General features: G+C 42.2%; 1 protein-coding gene across 7 annotated transcripts in view; it reads left to right on the forward strand.

The window, feature by feature from the left end:
- taok1a (TAO kinase 1a) overlaps positions 1-26,670 on the forward strand; it is a 179,049-nt gene that overhangs the window by 121,948 nt on the left and 30,431 nt on the right. For all 7 annotated transcript variants that reach the window (XM_070857084.1, XM_070857086.1, XM_070857085.1 and 4 more), the window contains 4 exons: positions 11,406-11,487; positions 14,808-14,975; positions 15,484-15,690; positions 22,944-23,078. In XM_070857084.1, the coding sequence (XP_070713185.1) occupies positions 11,406-11,487; positions 14,808-14,975; positions 15,484-15,690; positions 22,944-23,078 (592 nt within the window). The remainder of the gene's footprint in view (positions 1-11,405; positions 11,488-14,807; positions 14,976-15,483; positions 15,691-22,943; positions 23,079-26,670) is intronic.

The following is a 26,670-nucleotide window of genomic DNA, read 5'->3' on the forward strand; positions in this document are numbered from 1 at the left end:
AGCATTCACACTCTAGGAATTGCACACCATCACAGATCAAAAAAAATTTTTTGAGAGAGAAAGAAAGCCAGCCTTCAATCTGAAGCCTGCATTTACACGCAGCTACACCTGTCCTTTAATTGACCTCAGCAGTTTATAAGTAGCTACAAATACCTGGATTTATCTAATTAGAGTCAGCCTTAAATGAACAGCGCAAGTTATTCGCTAAATATTACAACTGTGCTTCAGACCCAGGTCTCTCCACGGGAGATTCACTGGTAACATATCAAATTTATACATCACAACTTCGCTCAAGTATCAAATTTTGTTAGTCTAAATAACTTTGAGATTTCTATTGGTTTTTAGAATCTTCCATTGTTGTTTTAAAGTATATTGGATATGATCCTCTTTGATATTTTGCTATAATGCAGTTTAATTCCTTAAGTAAGGCCTCTTCATTATCAGAATAACATGTTTTCAGAGCCACATCTTATTTGCTAGTAGTTTGATTTTGTAACTGCATAACTTTTCCTCTTTTTTTGAATAGGATAAAAATCTGAAGTCTCCTGGGAATAAACAGAATTGAAAGAATTTTCATAAATAGATGATGGATAATATAATAGTTTAGTATGAAAACTATCCACAGGAGTACAAATCACATAACTCCTTAAAATATATTCACTGTGTACCTAAGTGGACAAATAAATATTTTTGCTCCCGGTTATGTAGAAAGCCAAACTCGATAGCATTCGTAATTTCAACTGCTCTTGTACCTTAACTGCACATTAATTAACAATTTCCTCAGAGGTTGTGTTGTTTCAAATTACACAATCACCTCACATGAGCATAGTTATTGTGTCTGAACAAACATGTTCTGCATCCATTTGATAATTAGCGCCTCAATCAGCTTTAACAGTGGATAATGGGAACAGTCAAAATGGGTTGTACAAATGCATATAAATTTTATTGCTAATATTTATATTTGGGAAACACATCCGTATTTCTGATCTTAAATGAAACCAGTAACTTTAGCTCAATCAACTCTGACACCCTAATTAATGTACCTTTTATTCTGTGGGAGATTTCAAATAAATGCCTCCAAAGTTTATCAGTGAGTCTGAGTAATTCCCAAGCATTGTTCAAGCTTTATTTTTCTTGCACAAAGTTTCTTATTAACTTTGCAATATACTATATTCATATCTAACATCTTCAGATATATTTAGTCAATTTACGATGGCTTCTGTTTTAAACGTTCTTACTGATATATTTCTCCGTTTAGATGATGATTCCCTTTTTAGTTTGTTCCTGGGCTAGAAAATGAGGGATGAGTATGTTAGAGTGTTACGCCCATTCTATGCGTGTAAAAGAAAACTAGAGAAACAACAAGCATTTACTAAGGATAAACAGGAAAAATATAATGACACATTACGATGTCTGTCTACTTGCAGTACAATCACGCCCTAAATGACCTTCCAGTAAAGAAATAAACGGTGAAGCACTTCCATTGAGTCTTCAAATCGTTATGGTGTTAAATTATGTCATTTACAGCTTGCTGATATGAATATTAATAAGTATTGAAAAATGAAAAATCTGGATTGCTGCAGTGGTCAGAAAATAGAAATGAAAATATTGTACATTTGGCTATTTATTTCATCGCCAATGCATTAAAATGATTGTTTTGGTTCCCTTAACATTTTTTTAAGGCAAGTATTACTTAAATTAAACTGTTAAATATGCAGTAGAATTTAACCAATAACAATATATTTGTAATATATAATGGACAGATGTAATATATAATGGACAGTTGAGGGGGCTGTCAAAAACCATGAGACTAAAGCTCTGGCTGTTTGTGAACATCCTTGGAGCCCTGAATTCAGATTGTGATCTTGATGTCACATCTGTCTGTTTTGAGCAGATTTTTGAAGGTGGGGAGAAGCAGAGGGATTAGGGAAGCAATTTCAGACAGTTGGGCCGAGGCAGCTGATAGGTCTGTCACGGAGGGGATGCACAAAATACCAGAGTCAGAGGACTGAGTGATATGGGAGAAGATGTAAACCTGGAGGATGTTGCAGAGATTAGGTGGGGTAGGCCTATGAAGAGATTTGAAGATGAGGACAAGGATTTCAAATTTTGGGGGAGACAGGAAATCCATGTAGGTTAGCAAGGCTGAACGAGTGGAACATTTGCAGACAGAATAGCGACAGCAGAGTTTTGGACAAGTTGGAGTTTATGGAGGCTGGGAGGCTAACAAGAAGGGAAGAGTAATAATCAAGTCTGGAGATGCCAAAAGTGTCGATTAGAGTTTCATCTGTGGTTGTTGGATGAAATAAAGCTAATGAGAAAATTATCCAGTACACATTCTGGAGTAGAACTAGTAGTAATGTAGTACAAGGCTGTAACACATTTAAGGGATGTGGGTGAGCATGAAAATTTCATACCAATATGTAAAATGCAAGAGTTAGGAATATTGCTTCATGAGTACTAGGTGAAATTAGTTTGGGTAATATTCAGTTACTAGTTACGTGATTTAATCATGGTAGTATGACAACCATTGCCTATTATGGCAGCTGCAACCATCAAGGAATGAATACATATATATAAAATATGTAAAATACACATAGATATAAAAATCAGTTGTTGATGAGCCTCTTATGGACTTTGTTAAATGTGTCCACATCTACCTGTAACCATCCCCCATGATACCCGTAGTTGGTGCTCTAATAGGATTTTCAGTGTTAATTTCACTGAAGTGTTACTGTCACAGACAAATATATTGGGGGAGGAAAGTGCTTTGAGTCTACAAGCAGCCACCAAGTGGTGAACGGAACAATTAAAAAAAAAAAAAAAATTGAAAAAAATCTGAAGCTGCTCTTTTGTCAGCCAAATGCCTTTTCCCTCATGTTAACATGTTAAGTAAGTAACAGATGATCTTACCGCAAAATTGATCGTGAACTGCATCGCCCAGCTGGCCTCACATGCTCAGCTCTGAGATCAGGCATCGAGCCACCTGCTTGCATTTCCTCTTGATCCCTGAATCACTTAGAGTGCTTTCCCCCGGCTCTCTCAAGACGCTTTCTCCTCTTGGAGCCCAGTCTCAGCCATCCTCTCTGCTCCTACTGCTATCTGTATGCAAATCTACCATGGCATTGCTCACTGGGTCAAAATCGTGGAACACTCTACCTAACATCACTGTGACAGTACCTTCACCACACGGACTGCAGCAGTTCAAGAAGGTGGCCCACCACAAACATCATCTCAAGGGAAACTAGGAATGGGAAATAAATGCTGGCCTTGCTAGAAGTGCCCATATCCTAAGAATTAATTTTTAAGAATTGATTTATCAGCATTGTGTGCAGTTCTGGCATCGGCAAGCATTGGATGTCCTTTGGGGGAAATTGTAGGCTTTTTTAGATGGATGAGGTAGGATTGGCTTTTCTCATCTACATTGGTCTTATGAAATGACTTCCTCCAGCCAAACACTGAATTTCTTTGAGGGGGGTGGGGAGTCTTAACAATATCCACAAATGCTGTCTTAGCAACTCTTAACTTAAAATACTTTATTCAATTTAGACTTGAAAATTTACACTTTATCAGATACAGTTTTGCTTTTCAAATGAGCGTGTTGTGAACTTACTGCATAGGCTGCTGTTTTTTTATGTGAACTAAATTGGAACTTCTTGGAGGCCTGATTCATGTTAATGAAAGCAGTTTAGAGAAGGTTCACTAGGTTGATTCCGGGGATGAGGGGGTTGACTTATGAGGAAAGGTTGAGTAGGTTGGGCCTCCACTCATTGGAATTCAGAGAATGAAAGGTGATCTTATCGAAACGTATAAGATTATGAGGGGGCTTGACAAGGTGGATGCAGAGAGGATGTTTCCACTGATGGGGGAGACTAGAACTAGAGGGCATGATCTTAGAATAAGGGGCCGCCCATTTAAAACACAGATGAGGAGAAATTTCTTCTGAGCGGGTTGTAAATCTGTGGAATTCGCTGCCTCAGAGAGCTGTGGAAGCTGGGGCATTGAATAAACTTAAGACAGAAATAGACAGTTTCTTAAATGAAAAAGGGATAAGGGGTTATGGGGATAAGGGGTTATGGGGAGCGGGCGGGGAAGTGGAGCTGAGTCCATGATTGGATCAGCCATGATCTTATTGAATGGCGGAGTAGGCTCGAGGGGCCGTATGGCCTACTCCTGTTTCTATTTCTTATGTTCTTATTAGCTTAAGTTCAGTGAACGATTCTGACTTTTTAGTTGATTCTAAATTAACATTGGTCTTGTGACTCCACAAGTCCCAACCAAATATTTTTGCAGTTACATGTTTGATCTATCCACAACTTAAAATTTGTATTTGATAGAACTAATTTATATAATTTTGAGATTCAGGATTAGTTTAGTGCTTAACTTTTATTCTTCTAAACATAATTTGAACACATTACTTCAAGCACTTTACTTCAAAATATTTTATCTTCACAGAAATATGTGCATGACTTTTTGTAGGCACTCTTGTGAAACCTTTGTTTCCCTCCAATCATGCTAAAATTCTATGCGTGTTGGATTTTTGGTAAACCAAATTTTTTTTTGAGTTCATTATTAATTTGTTCATAGTTTTGTATTTTCTGCAAGCAGTTTGTCCAATTTGTTTGTGTGTTACTTCATTTTCATTACAAGTGGAGTAGGTCTCTCGTATTGTTTTTATGAACCATGTGAAACATGTCAAAGGAATGAGCACATTATTTTATAGGGGTCCACTATTATTCATGGGCATTGCATATGTTTGTTTATGGTATATAGAGCCACTACATACATTAATTTAAGAATTTTAATAAGCTATTCAGATTCAACATGAAGAGCAAATTTTATTTAAATTCACAGTTTTATGCCGATTCTAATTCTGACATTTCTAGAATAAAATCACTGTTTTAAATGTGCTTTTTTTTAAGGATGAAGACTGCACGTACAAAGTATTTGTGCTGTGCAGAATTGCCCCATGTGAACAATTGTTTTCTGAAAAGATTTAAAAATGGCTGGTTTATAAAAAGTGATGATCCAGTTGCTCATTATTCAGATATAAAAAATGAAAAATAATTAGGTCAGCAAAATATGTTCCAGTCTCAAGTACCTCTTTGGTTTTTAACAATTTGTCATTTCTGTAAATAATATTTTGAGATAACTATGATGCTTTTCGTTTGGTTTTGATATTGCAAACCCACAGAAGTGTTTCTGGTTCATAAATCACAAAGCAAGTCAATAAAACTCTTGTATTTTTAGTTTATTAATGCAATTTTTGTTTTGATATACAAAAAAATTGCCTTTTACCTAATCTTGTTTTTTTTATGCTTTGCCAGTTTTGGAACAAAATAAAAAGGCAGCAATTTCCACTTCATTTTCTTATACATTTTAGCGATTTTAAAATATTTTGAAAGAATGGAGTTAGACGTCCAAAATCCAGAGTTCCGGAATGTTCTGGAATCCGGACACCGACTGATCCGTGCCGGGGTCGTCCAGAAACAGGGAAATGTTCCGAAATCCGGATTCCCTCCCAAACTTCAGGCCATCCGGCCTCTCCCGGCTTCCGGCCGCCCGACCTCTCCCCTCCCCCCCGCCGGCCGGCCGCCAACCGACCTCCCTCGGCCGCCGACCGACCACTCCCGGCCTCCGGCGGCCCGACCAAACCTACCTACCTCCCCCAGCCCAGGCAAAGACGTTCCGAAATATCCGGAATGGCCTCAGTCCCGAGGTTTCTGGATTTCGGATGTCATATTGTATTTCAAAATCCAAGTGCTAAATCCTTTCCAAAATGTCATTATTGTACACCTTCATTAGTTTTGTGCAAACATATTTATCCAAAAACAGGCAAAATAAATCTCAATGTTATCTACCTCACTTGTTTCAGGTTTCAAAATCCTAAATTTTTAGACACCTTTTATGTCTCAAATAAAGTAATGTAACTGAGCACTGTAGACATGAGTAAGTGTGACCTTAGTTCCTTTATTCCAACTCCAGAGTGCTGGTACAGCATAGGAGGCCTGCTTATATACAGTGCTCCCAAGGGATGCTGGGACCCCTTGGGACTCCCAACAGGTACGCCCTCTGGTGGCGGTATAATACTGGTTACATAGGGTTGCATACATAACATCACTCCCTCCCAAAGTCAGTAGTACACTTATTTATAGGGTGAGACGATCTGGGACCTTTCGCTCCCTAGTCGATCATCTCGGTACAAATGCAGGTGTAGATGAGTTGGTTGGTTCTTCTGTGCAGCTGACCTTGCTGGACTGCTGGGGATGGTGAGTTCAGCTTCGTGGTCAACCGTGATGTCGGTTGCCACGTGTGTGTGTGTCGGAGGGTCAAAGTTGGTGGTGTCCTCTTCGGGTTGCTCGTGGCTGTCTTTGAATCGCAGTTTGGTTTGGTCCAAATGCTTTCTGCAAGTTAGTCCATTTGCGAGTTTGACCTGAAACACCCAACTCCCTTCTTTGACTATGACAGTGCTAGCAAGCCATTTGGGACCATGTCCATAGTTGAGTACAAATACAGAGCCATTGAGTTCAATATCGCGTGACAAATTTGTGCGATCATGGTACATGCTTTGTTGATGCCGCCTGTCCTCGACGTGATCAGGGTGGACAAGAGAGAGCCCTGTTTTGAGCGCCCTTTTCATGAGCAGCTCAGCTGGGGGAACCCCGGTGAGCGAGTGGGGTCTGATGTGGTAGCTAAGCAGAACTCTGGATAGGCGGGTCTACAGGGAGCCTTCCGACACGTGTTTCAAGCTTTGCTTGATGGTTTGGACTGCCCGTTCTGCCCGGCCTTTGGATGCAGGCTTGAACGGGGCAGATGTGACGTGCTTGATCCCATTGTGGGTCATGAACTCCTTGAATTCAGCACTGGTGAAGCACGGCCCATTGTCGCTGACAAGGACATCAGGCAGGCCGTGCGTGGCGCACATGGCTCGTAGGCTTTTGATGGTGGATGTGCTTACATATATTATTACACACTCAATCTATTTTGAATAAGCATCCACAACAACCAAAAATAATTTGCCTAGAAACGGGCCAGCAAATTCAACGAGGATCCTCGACCACAGTTTAGAGGGCCATGACCACAAACTTAGCGGTGCCTCCCTGGGTGCATTGCTCAATTGAGAGCAAGTGTTGCATTGGCACACACAAGACTCCAAATTTGAGTCGATGCCGGGCCACCACACATGGGATCTGGGATCTGACTAAAGCTTTCATCATTACTATGCCTGGGTGGGTACTGTGTAGGTCACGTATGAACGCTTCCCTGCCTTTCTTAGGCAAAACCAAATGATTACCCCACAAAAGACAGTCCGCCTGTATGAACATTTCGTCTTTGCGCCGCTGGACTGGCTTGATCTCTTCATGCATCTCCACTGGGATGCTGGACTAGCTCCCATGGAGGACACAGTTTTTTTTTTTTACAAGGGACAGTAAAGGATCCTGGCTGGTCCAGGTCCTGATCTGGCAGGCCGTAACAGGTGACTTTTCTTTTTCAAATGTATCCCTCACCAGGAGCAAGTCTGCAGCTGTGCCATTTCCACCCCGGTGGTGGGCAGTGGTAGCTGACTGAGAGCATCAGCGCAATTCTCTGTGCCTGGTCTGTGGCGGATTACATAGTTATATACAGACAGCGTGAGCGCCCATCTTTGGATGCGAGCAGAGGCATTGGTATTAATACCTTTGCTCTCTGAGAATAGCGATATTATGAGCGGCTTATGTCAGTTTCTAACTCTAACTTAAGCCCAAATAGATACTGGTGCATTTTTTTTTTTACCCCGTAAACGCATGCCAGAGCTTCTTTTTCAATCATGCTGTAGGCCCTTTTGGCCTTGGACAACTCCTGGATGCATAGGCGACCGGTTGCAATGTTCCCGATTCGTTTGTTTGTAACACATACCCGATCCCGCACGAAGACGCATCACAAGCTAGCACTAAATGTTTACACGGGTCATACAGAACAAGCAGTTTGTTGGAACATAACAGATTTCTGGCTTTCTCAAAAGCAGCCTCTTGTGATTTCCCCTATACCCAGTCATCTCCCTTGCATAGCAACACATGTAGAGGTTCTAGCAAGGTGCTTAACCTGGGTAGGAAATTAACAAAATAATTGAGGAGTCCCAGGAACGACCACAGCTCCGTCACGTTCTGTGGTCTCGGCGCGTTCTTTTTGATGGCCTCCATCTTGGTGTTGGTGGGTCTGATGCAGTCTGCCGCGATTCTTCTCCCTAAGAACGCGACCTCTGACGCCAGGAAAACACACTTCGAGTGTTTCAACCCGAGTCCCACACGATCTAGCTGACTTAGAACCTCTTCCAGGTTCTTCAAGTGTTCGATGATGTCCAGACCTGTGATCAAAATGTCATTCTGGAAAACCATGGTATGCGGAACCGACTTTTTAGTAGGCTCCATGTTCCTTTGAAAAATAGCCGCAGCCAATCGACTCCCAAACGGGCATCTATTCTAGATGAACAGATCTTTGTGCGTGTTGATGCAGGTGAGGCCTTTCGAAGATTCCGCTAGCTCTTGCGTCATGTAGGCCGAGGTCAGGTCCAACTTGGTGAACGTCTTTCCTCCTGCCAGCGTCGCAAATAGGTCGCCTGCCTTGGGTAGCGAGTACTGGTCCTGCAGCGAAAAAAGGTTAATTGTTACTTTATAGTCCCCACAAATTCTGACCGTGCCGTTGCCCTTGAGGACCGGAACAATCGGACTGGCCCACTCGTTGAACTCCACCGGCGTGATGATGCCTTCCCGTTGAAGCCTGTCCAGCTCGATCTCCACTTTTTCTCGCATCATATATGGCACCGCCCATGCCTTGTGGTGAATGGGTCGTGTACCAAGAACCAAGTGGATCTGCACCTTCACCCCCGAGAAACTTCCGATGCCTGGCTCAAATAACGGCGGAAACTTGCTCAGAACCTGGGCACATGAGGTGTCGTCGACGGACGAAAGCACTCTGATGTCGTCCCAGTTCCAGCGGTTTTTTCCCAGCCAGCTTCTGCCGAATGGTCTGGGGGCATCTCCTGGTACAATCCATAGTGGTATTTTGTGCACTGCTCCATCATAGGAGACTTTTACTGCTGCGCTGCCAATTACAGGGATCAGCTCTTTAGTGTCAGTTCTGAGCTTGGTATGAATAGGGCTCAGCTTGAGCCTGTGTGCCTTGTTGCACCACAGCCTGTCGAAGGCCTTTTTGCTCATGATAGACTGTCTTGCACCCGTGTCCAGTTCCATGGATACTGGAATTCCGTTCAGTTCGACTTTTAACATGATCGGTGGACATTTCGTGGTGAAGGTGTGTACCCCATACACTTCTGCCTCCTCTGTTTGAGTCTCTAGTTTGATCCGCCATGGATCGGTCTTCCTCTGCAAAGTGATGGTTTATAGGGTTTGCAGCTCGTCTGCACACTCGCTGGAGGTGTCCCATTGTTCCACAGCCTTTGCACACACATTGAAGTGGCATTGACGGACTCGATGATCGCCTCCGCAGTGCCAACAAGGTGTCAATTGCCTCGCATTAACACTTGATGGCAGACTCTGGGTCATCTGAGGTCGTGCAGCTGCAGGCGTGTACATTCTGCCATATGCATTCTTGCCTGAAAACGATGTTACTTTGTGTACAGTACTTACCGAAACCTCTTTATGCTGTGAAATTTGTTTGGTGTTCTCGCTGGTGGACATAAATGCCTGGGCTATCGTTATGGCTTTGCTCAGGTTCGGTGTTTAAATAGTTTGCGAAGGATAACCTCATGGCCAATGCCAAGCATAAAAAAGTCTCTTAGCATTTGCTCCAGGAATCCATCGAATTCGCAATGTCCTGCAAGGCGCCTTAGTTTGGCGACGTAGCTCGCCACTTCCTGGCCTTCAGATCATTGACATGTGTAAAATCGATACCTTGCCATCAGAACACTCTCCTTGGGATTTAGGTGCTCCCGGACCAGTGTACACAGTTCTTCATACGATTTGGCTGTTGGTTTCACCGGAGCAAGAAGTTTCTTCATGAGGCCATAGATTGTTGCCCCGCAGACGGTGAGGAGGATCGCCCTTCGTTTGGCAGCGTTCGTGCTCCCTTCCAGCTCGTTGGCCACGAAGTATTGGTCGAGTCACTCCACGAAGGCCTGCCAATCATCCCCTTCTGAGAATTTCTCCAGGATGCCAACAGTTCTCTGCATTTTCGTGTGGTGGTTCGTTATCTCATCGCCAGTTGTTTTGTCTCAAATGAAGTAATGTAACTGAGTACTGTAGTCGTGAGTAAGTGTGACCTTAGTTTCTTTATTCTAATTCCAGAGTGCTGGTACAGCATGGGAGGCCTGCTTATATACAGTGCTCCCAAAGGATGCAGGGATCCTTTGGGACTCCCAACAGGTACGCCCTCTGGTGGCGGTATAATGCTGGTTACATAGGGTTGCATACATAACACCTTTTGTCATATTAATTCGTCTAAAGTGCTTTATGTTACAATAGCTCGAATGCCCTCAACGAATATTTTTCTCTCGCATACAGTTCTAACACTTTCAGTTATTTACAAAAATGTCGTCATGTCCGTATGTCCTTTCTGTTAAAGCTGCTTGCTTTACACCCAGTGAAGTACTTTCGAAGTGTAGCCATAGAAAATGCAGCAGCCAGTTTGCGCACAGCAAGGTCCTACAACAGCAATGTGATAATGACCAGAAAATCTGTTTTAGTGATGTAGGTTGAGGGATAAATATTGTCCTTGCCATAGGATATCTCGTCTATCTGAGAGGGGGCAGACGGGGCCTCAGTTTAGTGTCACGCCCAACAGACAGCATGTCTGACAGTGCAGCACTCCCTCAGTACTGCACTGAAGTATTAGCCTAGATTTTGGGCTCAAGACTCTTGAGTGGGGCTTGAACTCACAGTCTTTTGACTCGGGTGAATATGCTAGAAAATAGTAATTTTGAATTGAGAGACTGAAATTCTCCAGTTATCTTTTACATTCCTTAACTGCAGAGCATATTTGGCAAACTTATGAACTTGTACATTATTTTGTAAAATGTGCCTGGCAAAATAAGCAACGAATCGGCAAACCTGCCAAGAACAAATGACGTCAGATCATCAGTGGCTCTTATTTGCTGCAAGATTAACTGCACTACAACATGATACTCGACAGAAATGCACTTGGAGTACAGGTCATTTATATTGTCCCAGTTTTTATGATGCATCAAACATTTGCAACTTGTGCCATGATTGGATTTTTTTTTATCGTTAACAATACTTTTAGTACTAATAAATGTGAATGTTTGTACAAACTACATAAATTATCAACTTTTATTTTGTAGGCCATAGAATTATTGGCTAACTCTATTGTGAAACCGTAGGATTTTACTGAACGCATTTTATGGAAGTATGATGCACATTGAGTTTTCTTTTTCTTTATATCTTTCCCAGGTCTGACTATTTTCGAAACTTTGTAGACTCCTGCCTTCAGAAAATTCCTCAAGACAGACCCACTTCAGAGGAACTTCTGAAAGTCAGTAGGATTCTCTATTCGGAGCAGATATATCTTAATTTCTTAATCATACTTATTTTGTTTCATATGATAGTGTTTGATTCCTTTTTTTAATATTTCTTACTTGATGACATGATTTATCCTGCAGAAATTTAATTTAGTTACTTTAATTTTGTGAGTTGGGGCTGAATTGTGCATTGGAATTGAACTCTACATTGTGCTAACATCTGAAACCCAGCCTTTCTCCTCTGTAGCCTATTACTTTCATTTGTCCCAGAAGAATGCAACTGGAAAATCACCTTTATTCTATTGGCTATTAAGGATTTCTGTAGAGTTAGGTCTTAGCACTCTGTTGAGTTTCCATAAGGCACATTACCTCTTTGGGAAGAAATTTTGAGAGGCCTAGATTGAAAGTCTGAAAAGCAGAAATTAAGGATGTTATCTTTTTGGACATCTGACAAAAAGGAAAAATTTGGATACTGTTATGATACTGTTTTTACATCTCAAGTCCTGAGTTCATTGTGTTTTCACTGTAATACACATTAAGTAGCATTTCCGACTTCAGGAGCTACTGTTCACTCTGAGAACTTGTGTAATGCAGTCGTCACAAAAAGCCCATGCTTTGTTCAGAAGCTAGATTACAACTGGGTAAAGTTTTGTTTTGTCTTGTCCTATCTCTATAAAGTACTGTGCATTCTATGCTATTTTCCATCAAGTTATTTATTCCTGATTTCTTAAATATTTTTTATATGTTCAATTTTTTGTCATTCTGGAAGAGGAGACTTAAAAAAAAAAAGTGCTGCAGTCTGTAGTACTGAAAATTTGCAACTTTCCAAAAAACTTACCTGAGAAAATGTACTTGAAGTTGTATGGAGACTCAAGTATGGAATATGTTTTTTGTTTTGCCCGGAGCATCTGCACTGCATTCCCACAAAATCTTTTGGCTGCAATTTTAACTAGATCTGCTAGTTAGTTCTGACAAGCTGTTCCAAATAAATCCCATGATCATTTTTGCTGGGATATTGAGTGGCTCTTGTCCAGCCTTTATTTGCTTAAAACTCATTTGAAATAATAACAAAACTCACTTATTAATAACAAAATTTAGGGTGTGTTTATTGTGCAATGCTGCTTTTTAAAGTTGCAGTATAATCTGACTGGTGCTCAATGGTGCGAGACACCCTGAAGGAAGCCATCTTGCGCTTGTTGCGTTTGATGCCAAATGGAGTACACTCTGAACATCCTGTGGTCTTTTTAAAGTTACCTGGAGTTGATTGAATGAAGGGTGCGGACATTCCCAGCTGCGCTCTCAAAATATTCAAAATTAAACAGCTGAGTAGAAAAGGAAGCACGTTTGTGCAGAGCTCTCTCCTGGGTGGGAGAATTCTAATTGTGACCAGACAGTATAAACAAAGTATTGCTCAACTGGAACCCATACAACAGCTACTGTAGCTTCAATATAAATGCACCCTTAAGCTGTGCTTGAAAAATGGCACTGAGGGGTGTTTTCAATATAAAGTGACCCCTCCCATATCAGTGTAATATGAAGAAATGGGTAATATTTTATCTGGTAGGAGATCCCTGTTATTTCCCATTTTTTTAAGTAATGGATAATAAGACTCTTTTGTTTGTTGCCCCTTCCCGTTGGGCACTTTCTTGGTTATGAACTATTTCACCCGAATTAAAACTCAAAAGTTTGAGACGGTCACAAAAAGATTACTACAGCAGTTAACCTTGGTTCCCATATAGTTATCGCCTTTTCTCAGCCCCCTCTAGATCATTGAATTTTCCTAACAACATTTGGTTGTCTTCATCGCTTTTGAGTTCTCCACACTCCTATTTTTTTTTTGTTTTCTTTTATTTTCTGTCACTGACATGTTCTTTTCATTGAGCAATGAATCTTTTCAAATGTTTTATTTTACACACATTCTCCCAATATTTATTTTATTGTACATTTTGTGTAAGTAGCAGCTTAAAAAAACACCAGATAAGTTTTGCCCTGGGAACAGGAAAAAGCCACGAGTTAAAATGAAAGATCAATTCCAAAAGTGAGAATGAATGAGACACGCTAGTGAGAATGTCAAATTTTCATGTTTAATTTCTCAAAGTAAGTGGATTTAGATTTCTTTGTTGAAATAAATACTTTAAAAAAATATATACTACTGAACTGAAAATTAAGGAAAAGTTTGAGAAGTATGCGAATTTACCATTGTCATTTTGATTTGCAGCTGATTATTTATTCAGTCTTTTGTTATTGGTGGGATAGTTGTTCTTTGTGTTTGCGAGATAAAGTCCTCTTTATAATGGAGAACGCTAAATGGAGCCTGCCCCAATTAGATTCATTATAGATACTGATAATTTCTCACTGTAAAATTTGTGATCTGACATGAAGTGTTAGCAAATAAATTCTTGCAACTTTCACTTCCTCATCAGCGCTGAATTTTTATTGTTGCCGTTTAAAATATTAACTTCCCGTACTTCATGCAATAAATTGTTTTCTGTTGAAAATTATGAACTAGAATTGAAGTACGGGAAGAAATCTTAAATTATTTAATTGTTTTACTTGAATAAATGAATAATAATTGTATGTTTTGCTGCTGAAAGTAATACTGTTGACTGTGACAGGTTTAACAAAAATACTCCTGGAGAATGTTTTGTCAGCTCCATATTTTACCTTTTTTTTGAATAACATTAATCAAATTTTTTTTATAATACCTTTATTGTTTTGCTAATTGTATTCTAATCTAGAGCATAATTCATACGATCAGTGGTAAATAAATTGAGAGAACTTTAAAAAAAAAAAAGTATTTTTTTAGTCCCCAACTTTTGTTTGGGGGAAGTTTAAATAATACCTCAGTTCAGTTTAAGAATCTTTTATTGGCTGTGAGAAAGTTATGGAGAACACAGGCAGCGAACAGCACAGCTGGGGGAGGTAATCTTCGAGGAGATTGAGCTATTATCAAGAGTGTCTCAGTTTAACAACAATTGAAAGTTTAGAGGAAAGACAGTTGTTTCCAATTAACAGTTCAGCCATACAGGGAAAAACTGACGTGAAAGGGAACAGAATTTAATAGGAGGCTGAAAATAAATTCGAACAATTCTGGAATTATGCTATTATAGACCTTAATTGTAGAGTGTTCCTCCAATTGACACACATATACATGTTCCTGAATTTCAATTCTGAAATTATTGGATGAGTTCATTCTGCAGTATTTCATTTTATGTTTTGATTTAAACATAAATACAGGAACCATGGAAGAAAATGATAATTATGTTTGGAAAGATTGTAAAAATTGTCAGTATTCCATTTTTATTGTAACTTGCCTCATTTGTTCAATTTTCAGCACGCTTTTGTTGTTAGAGAGCGCCCTGAAACAGTGTTAATAGATTTGATCCAGAGGACAAAAGATGCCGTCAGAGAGCTCGATAACCTCCAGTATAGAAAGATGAAGAAAATCCTTTTTCAGGAAGCACATAATGGGCCCGCAGTCGAGGCCCAAGAGGAAGAGGAGGTAGGAGAGCTGTCTATGGTCATAATTTTTACATTTTGAATAGGTTAGTAATGTGAGCATAGCTTCTGCATCATAACTTGAAGAAAATAAGTAATTTATTTAATTTGCGAATTTCCTTGAAATTTTTGCCATTACAGTGCATGTCTATTTTATTTCACCAAGACTAGAAAGCAGTTTGTAGCATTCATTTGAATACTCTGAAATATACATTAAATTAGTGCTACATCAGTTCCAGGTTGTGAAATTGTCCTTTGGAATTGTTTTGCTTTATTTTGCTAAGTTACAGACAGAAAAGCACATGGTTTCAGATTTTAAAAATACTGATTTTGTTTCAACAAATATTGAATGCACCTAGTTAATGTAAATGATCTGTATTTAACAAAAAGGCATACTTTATTGGCAGATGTAGTTTGATCTTTTTTTAATCAATCTCGCACATACTCTTAAAACACTATCTTAAGGCCATAATGGTTATTATGTTCTAATATTCTTATGTTTTATTTGAAAGGAGCCTGAACACAGTGTTGGTAGGACCGGCACTGTTAACAGCGTGGGCAGCAATCAGTCTATACCAAGCATGTCTATCAGTGCTAGTAGCCAAAGCAGCAGTGTCAATAGTCTTCCAGATGCCTCGGATGATAATAGTGAAATTGCCATGATGCAGGAGGGAGATCATACGGTGATGTCAAATAGCTCCGTTATCCACCTAAAGCCAGTAAGTCTCTCTCAATACCTTTCCCCTCCATTTACTTTATTTAAAATATATGTAAATGTATTGTACTAAGTAGTATTTGTATTGGTTGCAGTGGAAACACAAAATTGTTGATGTCGTTGAAAAATCCGTTTTTTTCTGTACATTTCCGAAAATGTCTTACCCTATTGAAAACTTTTTTAAAAGCAAGTTTAAGATTTTTTTTAAAAGATTTGATAGTTGCTTTTGAAGAATTTTTCTCTTCATTCAATCTCCACATACAAATAGGAATTACTGAAATCACCAATAGACATTGTTCTTTTATGATGTGCTATCATTTTGGTTATGATTTCATGCTCATTCTGAACCAAAGCTTTATTTTGCTAAAGTTATATATGCATCTTCAGATTTCTTTAAATAAAGGCATCACTTTGTTGACGTGCACATACTTAAGCTTTTGTGCCAATAAGATAAAAATGTTACCTCAATTTAGCCAAATGTTTGTTTTCATCAAGAGATTGTGTAATAGAGTGCATCTTTTGTTGTACATTGTGTGTGCAGAATGTACTGGGGTAGGTTTACCTTACCTTTTGGCCAAACTGCAAAGGTTTCTTTTGAAGCTGTCTTTTAAGATGTTACCTGGAGCACTTTACTTTTGTTAACATTATTGCCTTCATCTGACTTCTCAGGCTGATGAAAGTTTGTGTTATAATATGCTGAGCCAACCTGAATATGAAGGAACTTATAATCCCAGCGCCATTTTCTGCACTACTTTGATATTTATACGCGGAGGTTAAACAAATTAAAAAATAATGTTATATTGCCCTAGTTGTAGGTGTGGTCTCTAGGTTCTTTTGAAGGAAATTCTACTTTCACTACCAAACTCCAATTCAGCTTGCTCAATTCTCTTTCCCTCTTGGTATTTCTTGTAGCCAATTGTGCATCTGTGTGTTACATTCATAGGGCCCAACATTGGCCATGACTAGCATCAATTTTTTTGGAGTAAGTTGTTTTTTCTGGCGTAAGTTAGAAAATGCCATTTTCCCCAAAAGATTTGCTCCAAAGTCAGTTAGGTACGATTTTTTTTTTTAGGTCAGTTTTATTTTCAAAAGGGGGCGTTCCCAGACACGTACGGCAGTTTTGGCCATTTATGCCACTTTAGCCAGCAAAAACGTACTCCAAATCCACTTAGGTCAGCATATGTGGCCAGCTCTGAAAAACCTTGCGGGCAGTTAAGAAAAAGCAGCGCACATTCAGCAGAGTAAATCCTACCTTTTCTTTAAAGTCTGCCCTGGAAAGGCAGTGGACCAGACTGTGTGTGAGGCTATTCGGCCTGGGATAGGGGGTGGGAGGGTGGGGGCGGGGGCCACGAGCGACTGGAAGAATCACAGCTCATGGGTCTGGAAGTCTCATCTCTCCTCTTTCCTTCCCCCTGCCCCCCAAAAAAAAACTCTGCTCCTCCTCCCCCCTCCCCTCCAAACTTTCCTCCTCCCCCCCAAAAAAAACTCCTCCTTCTCCTCCCCCCCCCGCTTAAAACTCTCCTTCCCCCCCCGCCCAAAAAAAAACTCCTCCCCCTACAAAAAAAACTCTCCTCCTCCCCACCCAAAAAAAACCTCTTCCCCCCCCCAAAAAAAAACTCTCCTCCTCCCCCCCCCCAAAATCTCCTCCTACTCCCCAAAACTCTCTTACCCAAATCTCCTCTTTAACCTCTCTTTTTCCCCCTCCAGAAACTCTTCTTCTCCCCTCCAGAAACTCTCTCCAGAAGACAAAAACTCTCCTCCTCCCCCCCCAAACTCTCTCCTCCCCCCCAAACTCTCCTCCTCCCCCCCCAAACTCTACCAAACTCTCCTCCTCCCCCCCCCCAACTCTCCTCCTCCGCCCCCCCCAAACTCTCCTCCTCCCGCCCCAAACTCTCCTCCTCCCCCAACCTCTCCTCCTCCCCCAAACCTCCTCCTCTCCCTCATACGCTCCTCCTCCCCCCCAAACTCTCCTCCTCCCCCCCAAACTTTCCTCCTCCCCCCCAAACTCTCCTCCTCCCCCCCAAACTCTCCTCCTCCCCCCCAAAGTCTCTTCCTCCCCCCCAAACTCTCCTCCTCCCCCCAAACTCTCCTCCTCCCCCCCAAACTCTCCTCCTCCCCCCCCAAACTCTCCTCCTCCCCCCCAAACTCTCCTCCTCCCCCCCCAAACTCTCCTCCTCCCCCCCAAACTCTCCTCCTCCCCCCCAAACTCTCCTCCTCCCCCCCAAACTCTCCTCCTCCCCCCCAAACTCTCCTCCTCCCCCAAACTCTCCTCCTCCCCCCCAAACTCTCCTCCTCCCCCCCAAACTCTCCTCCTCCCCCCCAAACTCTCCTCCTCCCCCCCAAACTCTCCTCCTCCCCCCCAAACTCTCCTCCTCCCCCCAAACTCTCCTCCTCCCCCCCAACTCTCCTCCTCCTCCCCCAAACTCTCCTCCTCCCCCCCAATCTCTCCTCCTCCCCCCCCAAACTCTCCTCCTCCTCCCCCCAAAAACTCTTCCCCCCCCCCCCAAACTCTTTCCCCCCCCAAAAAAAAAACTTTCACCTCACCCCCCCCCCAAAACTCACCTCCCCCCCCCCCCCGCGCAAAACTCACCTCCCCCCCCCCCCCCCCAAACTATCCTCTCGCCCCCCCCCCCCCCCCCACCCAATCAAAAGTTTCAAGCACAGCCACTACATAAAAAATAAAAGCAAAGTCCTTACCTGTTCGGGAACTCAGTGGGCGTACCTTTTGGCCAGGGATAGGAGCTACGAGCATCGGGTCCTGCCCACAGCCCGCAGGAGCATACGCGCAGGTGCCGGCAATGCTTTGTGCGCTGGCCTGTTGCCCCGCCCCTCCCTTCAGCCTCCACGCCACGCCAGGACTGTACGCAGCGGCCAGGATGGGGCGAGATTTGCCGCCGCTGTTTCAAGCACGCAAAATTGGCACGCTTGAGGTCAGTGCGCCAACAAAACTGCTTGGGGAAAATCTAACCCAAAGTCTCAAAACTGCTTCCTCTGGTCAAATAACTAACGGTACACTTCAGTATGAGGTTTTATCCTGTTAGGGTTCTTGATGCCTCTATTGATCTTCTCAACCTTTCATGACATTGTTCTCATTTTATCTCGGACACTGTCTTACTCTTACCACCACCCTTGGTACAGTAGCTCCTTCCATAGCTTCAAATCTGTACCATTGGCTCAACAAACGCGGCTTGCGACTAACCTTGCAATCATGGCAAAATCTTCAACACCTGAAAACTTGCACGTACTCCTTCAGTTGCCTTCATTTTCTTAATACACTAAAATGATCTCCCCAAGCTAAAGCAATTCCAAACTCCTATTCTCCACTACAGCAATCTACTGTCCTTCAATCCCTCCCAGCGTCTTACTCCTTCCTCGCCACGCTATAAATGTGACAAACTTGTGGACTACTTCATGTCCATAATTGAGCTCACCTGCAGCTGTACCTTAGCTTTTTCCTTTGACGCCAAACTCTTGCTACTTCCCTTTTCTGAATTATTCTCACCTCATCTTTATTCCATAGTTTTCCTCCCATCCCTTTCCTCATCAAAGTAATCTTATCCATGAAGCCAACTATTTGCTGTGCTTCCCTCCCACAGTTACTGCTCAACTTCCCAACAGCAGCTTGCTGATCTTGCCAACCTATCTCCATCCTCTAGTGTAATCCCTTTCTATTTTAGAACAGCCATCAGCCCTTTCCCTTTCTCAAGTTGTGGAATGCATTGTTACTTCACAACGATGCATCCATCTCTCCCACTATTTCCTGTTTGAGACACTGCAATCTGGTTTCTGCCTGGCCATACGATAGTGACTGCTCTGGCCAAAGTCATTAATGACATCCTTTATAACTGACCACATCCTTGCCCTTCTCAATATTATCTGCTTTTGATATTGATCACTGTCCTCCTGCAATTTTCTTTTCAGCAATTCACCAAAATGCCACTTCCTCATTTCTATTCATGCTTTTTTCAAAGACAATATTCCATGTTATCCAATGGCCTCTCCTCCCTTGCCTGCACAGCTACTGCCCATGTACCCCAGGTCTCCATCTTTGGTCCCCTCCTCTTCGTTGTCTATATGCTTCCCCTTGTTCTTTACATTCCACCCCACATAAATTATAACATTCAGAATGCAGCTGCCTGCTCAAAAGTTGTACACTTCCACCATATTGGTTTTTGCAGGGTTCCCCGAACTCCCAGTGCCCCATCACAATCAAATTCACAATCTTTGTCCTTGAGGGGCCTCCTGCGATATCCATTCTTGCATCTTTCGCTCATCTTGCCACTAGTTTGTTCCTTGATCCAACTCCTGTATGCTCCACCATTGTTGGCTGCTCTGTCAGCCACCATGCCCTGCCCTCTGGAACTCACTTGCCAAATCTCTCGGCCTTATCTCATTCTCTCAGAAATATTCTCAAAACTTTTCACTCTTTTTGCCCAGCCCCTAATTCCAATCACCTGTTCTTCCCTCACGCTCAGTATCAACTTTTTAAAGGTTCACTATTACGTGCCAAGGTATTTTCCCAATGTGAGGAATGCTACATAAATGCAAGTTATTGTTGTAAACAGCAAGGGAATTGCATAGTTACATTGAATGTACAGCACAGAAATAGGCCTTTCGGCCCAACTGGTCCATGCCAATGTTTATGCTCCACACAAGTATCCTCCCACCCATCTTCAGTATAATCTATTCCTTTTAACCCTATCAGTATAATCTTCTATTCCTTTCTCCCTCCTGTGTCTTATCTAGTTTTCTATGCGAGTTGCCTCAACTACTCCTTGTGGTAGCAAACTCCACATTCTAACCACTCTGGGTAAAGGAGTTTCTGCTGAATTTCCTGTAGGATTTATTGTTGACTACTTTATATTTATGGTCCCTAGTTTTGGCCTCCCCCACGTGGAAACATCTTTCCTACGTTTACCCTTGCATAATCTTAAAGATGGCTATCAGATCACCTCATGCCTTTTCTTTTCAAAAGAAAAGAGCCCCAGCCTATCTTTCCTGATAGGTATAACCTCTCGGTTATCATCCATGTAAATCTTTTCTGCACCTTATCCAGTGCCTCTATATCTTTTTTTATCATATGGAGACCAGAACTGTTCACAGTACTCCAAGTATGGTCTAACCAAGGTACGATACAAGTTTAACACAACTGCTCTGCTTTTCAATTCTATCCCTCTGGAAATTAACCAGCGTGCTTTGTTTGCTTTTTAATGAGCTCATAACCTGCGCCACAACTTTGTGATTTGTGTATCTGTACCCTTTGATCACTTTGCTATACCCAGAGATCCCTTTGAAAGGTCACCTAACCAGCATGCCAGCACAATGGTATGAATTTCCGGAGGGAGATCAGGGCCCACGCATGACGTGATCGGGGCCCAGGAGAGGCGAGGGCCCAGGAGCAGCATGGGCCAGCCCACACTGTGATATGTGTGCGCACTGGGTCCGTGCAACAGAGCAGGTCTCCAGTCGTCTTGGTTAATCCTTGCCACTAGACCAAGACCTAACTCCGTCAAGCCCGTGTGGTGGCTGTTGTGCAACGGCCACCACACGTTTAAAAAAAAAAATCCACGCACAGGCATCTTCCATCCTTCAATATGTAGTTCGCGACCTGGAATATCAGGTCCTCATCGAAACACCTGTGAACTCATCCCTTTTTTTGTGTGGAAGCGTCATCCTCGATACGAGGAACTGCCTAAGAAGAAGCGAAGCTGAATTTCTTGGAGTGATGGTGGACATAGATGATTACTGTTCTTCCATGAAATAATTCCTATTTATATGTGGAGGTTAAACAGCTTTCAATGAATAAGCAACACTGTTTCTGTGATGGGAAAAGTAGCCCATCAAATTGTATGTTTTGCTTATCAAGTCATAGACGTATCAAAATTTCCTCCAACTGAATAGCAAGGAGACAACCAGACTGCAAAACCTTGACATCTAGTTCGATCCAATGCTGAAGTTGAAACTTCACATCTATCCAACGTTAGACTGCTTATTTCAACCTCTGATACTTTGCCCATTTTTGCTTCTACCTTGTCCACGCTACTGCTGAAATTTCTAGACGCGATTTCTCTAATGTCCTCCTTGCTGCTTCACAGCCCCCAGCCCGAATTGTTCAAAACTCAGCTGCCTGTAGGTTGGTCCCCACTAAGTCCCATTCATCTAGTCCTCGCTGACCTAAAATAAAAACAGACAATGCTGGAAATACTCAGCAAGTCAGGCAGCATCTGTGGAGAGAGAAACAGGGTTAGCATTTCACGTCGATGACCTTTCGTCAGAGCTTCTGTTTCTATTTCAGATTTCCACCATCTGCAATATTTTGGTTTTGTCCTCACTGATCTATATTGGCTTTCTGTCCCACAACACATTGGAAATCCTTATCTTTGAATTCCTCCATCGTCTTGTCCCACTCTACTTCTGCAGCTTCCTGTCTTGCATCCCTTCCCATACACTGGTGATTCCCTTCTCCTTTGATGCCATCAGTGTTCGAGCCTCCAGCTGCCTTGAGCCTATTCTGGAATTCCCTTACTCAACCCTTGTTTTTCTCCAGTTCTCTCTCCACCTTTTAAAAGCCTTCCCAAAACCCATCTTTTCAGCCAAGCTTTTGCTCACATCCCCAAACCTTTGCACTTTACCCCATTGTATGTTCCTTTATTCCTTTTTATTAATCTCCCCATGTGAAGTGCTTTGGTATATTCACTGTGTAAAGAGGATGCAGTATAAATTGGTGGTTGTGCAATATATTTTCCCATTTTAGTTACTCTGCTCCAATTATCATCATGTATGCTTCTTCCTCTATACTCGGTAGGATGGGAATGGGTGGGCTGCAAACTGTTGCTGTCAGTGTAATTCCCTATTAACCAACATGTGAAGTGGGACTGGTCCCCTCAATTTTTTTCTGAGGTAAAGTGATGCCTCATTCCCCTATTAAATAGTGCTCCATCTTGTGGCCTTTTTGAAAACTGGAAAAACTCAACCTATTGAGACCATTCAAGGTTTGGATTGCAAGTTCAGTTTTGCGTTATACCACAAGACTGTGCATTTATGTTCACTCCACACTCCAACTTGATACTTAAAGACTGACATAAAGGCTTCACTAATTTTAACATTTACCAAAAATTTATACAATTTTATACAAATTTATACCAGCAGTGCATGAGTTCCACCTTCAGGTTTGGAGGTTGTTTGAAAAAAATGCACATTTAAATGCAACTTTTACAGTAGTGTTTGGCCACTTATTTTTCACACTCTACTTGTCAGGATCATGATCACTATGGTGAAGATGTTGACCACAGAGCTCGGGGCTCAGAACCACATTCGCCACCTCCGGTTTCACGCCATAAAGCACACTACCGGAATCGAGAACATTTTGCCACGATACGTACAGCTTCTTTGGTGAGTAATTCAGTTTGACTCAAAGCTAGCCATGATATTAATGAAGTTCCTCCTGTGAAAAGTATGGGTGTGCTAATCTCATTGAGTTTTTTGAAGAGGTGACTAGCGTAATGGATGGGGGCAACGTTCCCTCTCATTTTTTTTTTGTGCGCGGCCCCTATTAAATTTGCTGCGCGATATCGTCCAGCGACAACAGCTGTCGCGGGACCTCCCGATTGATGCGCAGCAACGCACCCGCGCGCCTTTGGTGGAACTTTGGATGGGTGAGTGTCCATGGATGTTGCCTACATGGATTTCCAGAAGGCAATCAATAAGTTTCCGCGCAGAGATTATTAGATAAATGCGAACGCACTGAATTGGAGGTAACCTTGTACCATGGGTTGGTAAGTGGTTGGGAGGTCTGAGACAAAGCGTGGGGATAAAGGGAATGTTCTCTGTAACAAGTGGTGGTCCCTTCACTTTATAGAAAGTTTGTGCAATTTCTTACTGGAAAGATTCAAAATCCTTAGTAGATCACTGATTAATTGCTCATAGTCAGTTAATGTAATTTTTCAAGAGGAGATGAATGAGGTGGCAGAGAGACTTCCGTAACTCACTCCACAGCACCACCTATTGGCCAGGATCAGAAACTACATTTTGCAGGATTTCCATTCTAAATTGGCAGGTTTAATATTAAATGTTGACATAAAAGTGTGACTCGAAATTGGCACAAGAAGAAATTAGATAGGAAATGTGTGTACACTCAAGATTTCTAATAATAAATTAGTTGATTTCCCATGGCATTGCATGAGGAGTCAAGACCATGCGTAATCTTCAGATAAAACAGGTTTCGAGGGCGAGGCACAATATGACCAGGGCTTCCAAATGCTATTCAGTCCTCGTTTTAAAGTCACACATTGTGTTTTTTATATAATATTGCTTGATCTCCTGTAGCACTGCATACAGTAACTTGGAGAATATGGTAGCTGACTTGCCTATCTCTTGTTTTTGTGTTGCTGCTTCATAGAAACATAGAAAATAGGTGCAGGAGTAGGCCATTCGGCCCTTCGAGCCTGCACCGCCATTCAATAAGATCATGGCTGATCATTCCCTCAGTACCCCTTTCCTGCTTTCTCTCCATACCCCTTGATCCCCTTAGCCATAAGGGCCATATCTAACTCCCTCTTGAATATATCCAATGAACTGGCATCAACAACTCTCTGCGGCAGGGAATTCCACAGGTTAACAACTTTCTGAGTGAAGAAGTTTCTCCTCATCTCAGTCCTAAATGGCCTACCCCTTATCCTAAGACTATGTCCCCTGGTTCTGGACTTCCCCAACATCGAGAACATTCTTCCCGCATCTAACCTGTCCAGTCCCGTCAGAATCTTATATGTTTCTATGAGATCCCCTCTCATCCTTCTAAACGCCAGTGAATAAAGGCCCAGTTGATCCAGTCTCTCCTCATTAGACAGCCCAGCCATCCCTGGAATCAGTCTGGTGAACCTTCGCTGCACTCCCTCAATAGCAAGAACGTCCTTCCTCAGACCAGGAGACCAAAACTGAACACAATATTTCAGGTGAGGCCTCACTAAGGCCCTGTACAACTGCAGCAAGACCTCCCTGCTCCGATATTCAAATCCCCTGGCTATGAAGGCCAACATACCATTTGCCTTCTTTACCGCCTGCTGTACCTGCGTGCTGTGCCCACTTTCAGCGACTGATGAACCATGACACCCAGGTCTCATTGCACCTCCCCTTTTTCTAGTCTGCCGCCATTCAGATAATATTCTGCCTTCGTGTTTTTACCCCCAAAATGGATAACCTCACATTTATCCACATTATACTGCATCTGCCATGTATTTGCCCACTCACCTAATCTGTCCAAGTCACCCTGCAGCCTCTTAGCGTCCTCCTCACAGCTCACACCGCCACCCAGTTTAGTGTCATCCGCAAACTTGGAGATATTACACTCTATTCCTTCATCCAAATCGTTAATGTATATTTTAAAGAGCTGGGGGTCCCAGCACTGAGCCCTGCGGCACCCCACTAGTAACTGCCTGCCATTCTGAAAAGGACCCATTTATCCCGACTCTCTGCTTCCTGTCTGCCAACCAGTTCTCTATCCATGTCAGTACATTACCCCCAATACCATGCTCTTTGATTTTGTACACCAATCTCTTGTGTGGGACCTTGTCAAAAGCCTTTTGAAAGTCCAAGTACACCACTTCCACTGGTTCTCCCTTGTCCACTCTGCTAGTTACATCCTCAAAAAATTCCAGAAGATTCGTCAAGCATGATTTCCCTTTCATAAATCCATGCTGACTCGGTCCGATTCTGAGACTGCTTTCCAAATGCGCTGCTATTTCATCCTTAGTGATTGATTCCAACATTTTCCCCACTACTGATGTCAGGCTAATCAGTCTATAATTACCCGCTTTCTCTCTCCCTCCTTTTGTAAAAAGTGACATTACATTATCTACCCTCCAGTCCATAGGAACTGATCCAGAGTCGATAAATTGGTGGAAAATGATCACCAGTGCATCCACTATTTCTAGAGCCACTCCCTTAAGTACTTTGGATGCAGACTATCAGGACCCGGGGATTTATCGGCCTTTAATCCCATCAATTTCCCCAACACAATTTCCTGCCTAATAAGGATATCTTTCAGTTCCTCATTCTCACTAGACCCACTGTCCCCTAGTACATTCGGAAGGTTATTTGTATCTTCCTTTGTGAAGACAGAACCGAAGTATTGGTTCAATTGGTCTGCCATTTCTTTGTTCCCCATTATAAATTCACCTGAATCCAACTGCAAGGGACCGACGCTTGTCTTTCCTAATCTTTTTCTCTTCACATATTTATAGAAGTTTTTGCAGTCAGTTTTTATGTTCCCTGCAAGCTTCCTCTCGTACTCTATTTTCCCCTTCTTAATTAAACCCTCAGTCCTCCTCTGTTGAATTCTAAATTTCTCCCAGTCCTCAGGTTTGTTGCTTTTTCTAGCCAATTTATATGTCACTTCGTTGGTTTTAACACTATCCTTAATTTCCCTTGTTAGCCATGGTTGAGCCATCTTCCCAGTTTTATTTTTACTCCAGACAGGGATGTACAATTGCTGAAGTTCATCCATGTAATCTTTAAATGTTTGCCATTGCTTATCCACCGTCAACCCTTTAAGTATCTTCTGCCAGTCTATTCTAGCTAATTCACACCTCATACCATCGAAGTTATCTTTCCTTAAGTTCAGGACCCTAGTTTCCGAATTAACTTTGTCACTCTCCATCCTAATAAGGCATTCTACCATATTATGGTCACTTTTCCCCAAAGGACCTCGTACAACAAGAGTGCTAATTAATCCCTTCTCATTACACATCACCCAGTCGAGGATGGCCAGCTCCCTGGTTGGTTCCTCGACATATTGGTCGAGAAAACCATCCCTAATACACTCCAGGAAATCCTCCTCCACCGCATTGCTACCAGTTCGGTTAGCCGAATCAATATGTAGATTAAAGTCGCCCATGATGACTGCTGTACCTTTATTGCACACATCACTTATTTCTTGTTTGATGCTGTCCCCAACCTCACTACTACTATTTGGTGGTCTGTACACAAC

Source organism: Pristiophorus japonicus, chromosome 16 (assembly GCF_044704955.1).
Source record: "Pristiophorus japonicus isolate sPriJap1 chromosome 16, sPriJap1.hap1, whole genome shotgun sequence".
NCBI lineage: Eukaryota > Metazoa > Chordata > Chondrichthyes > Pristiophoridae > Pristiophorus > Pristiophorus japonicus.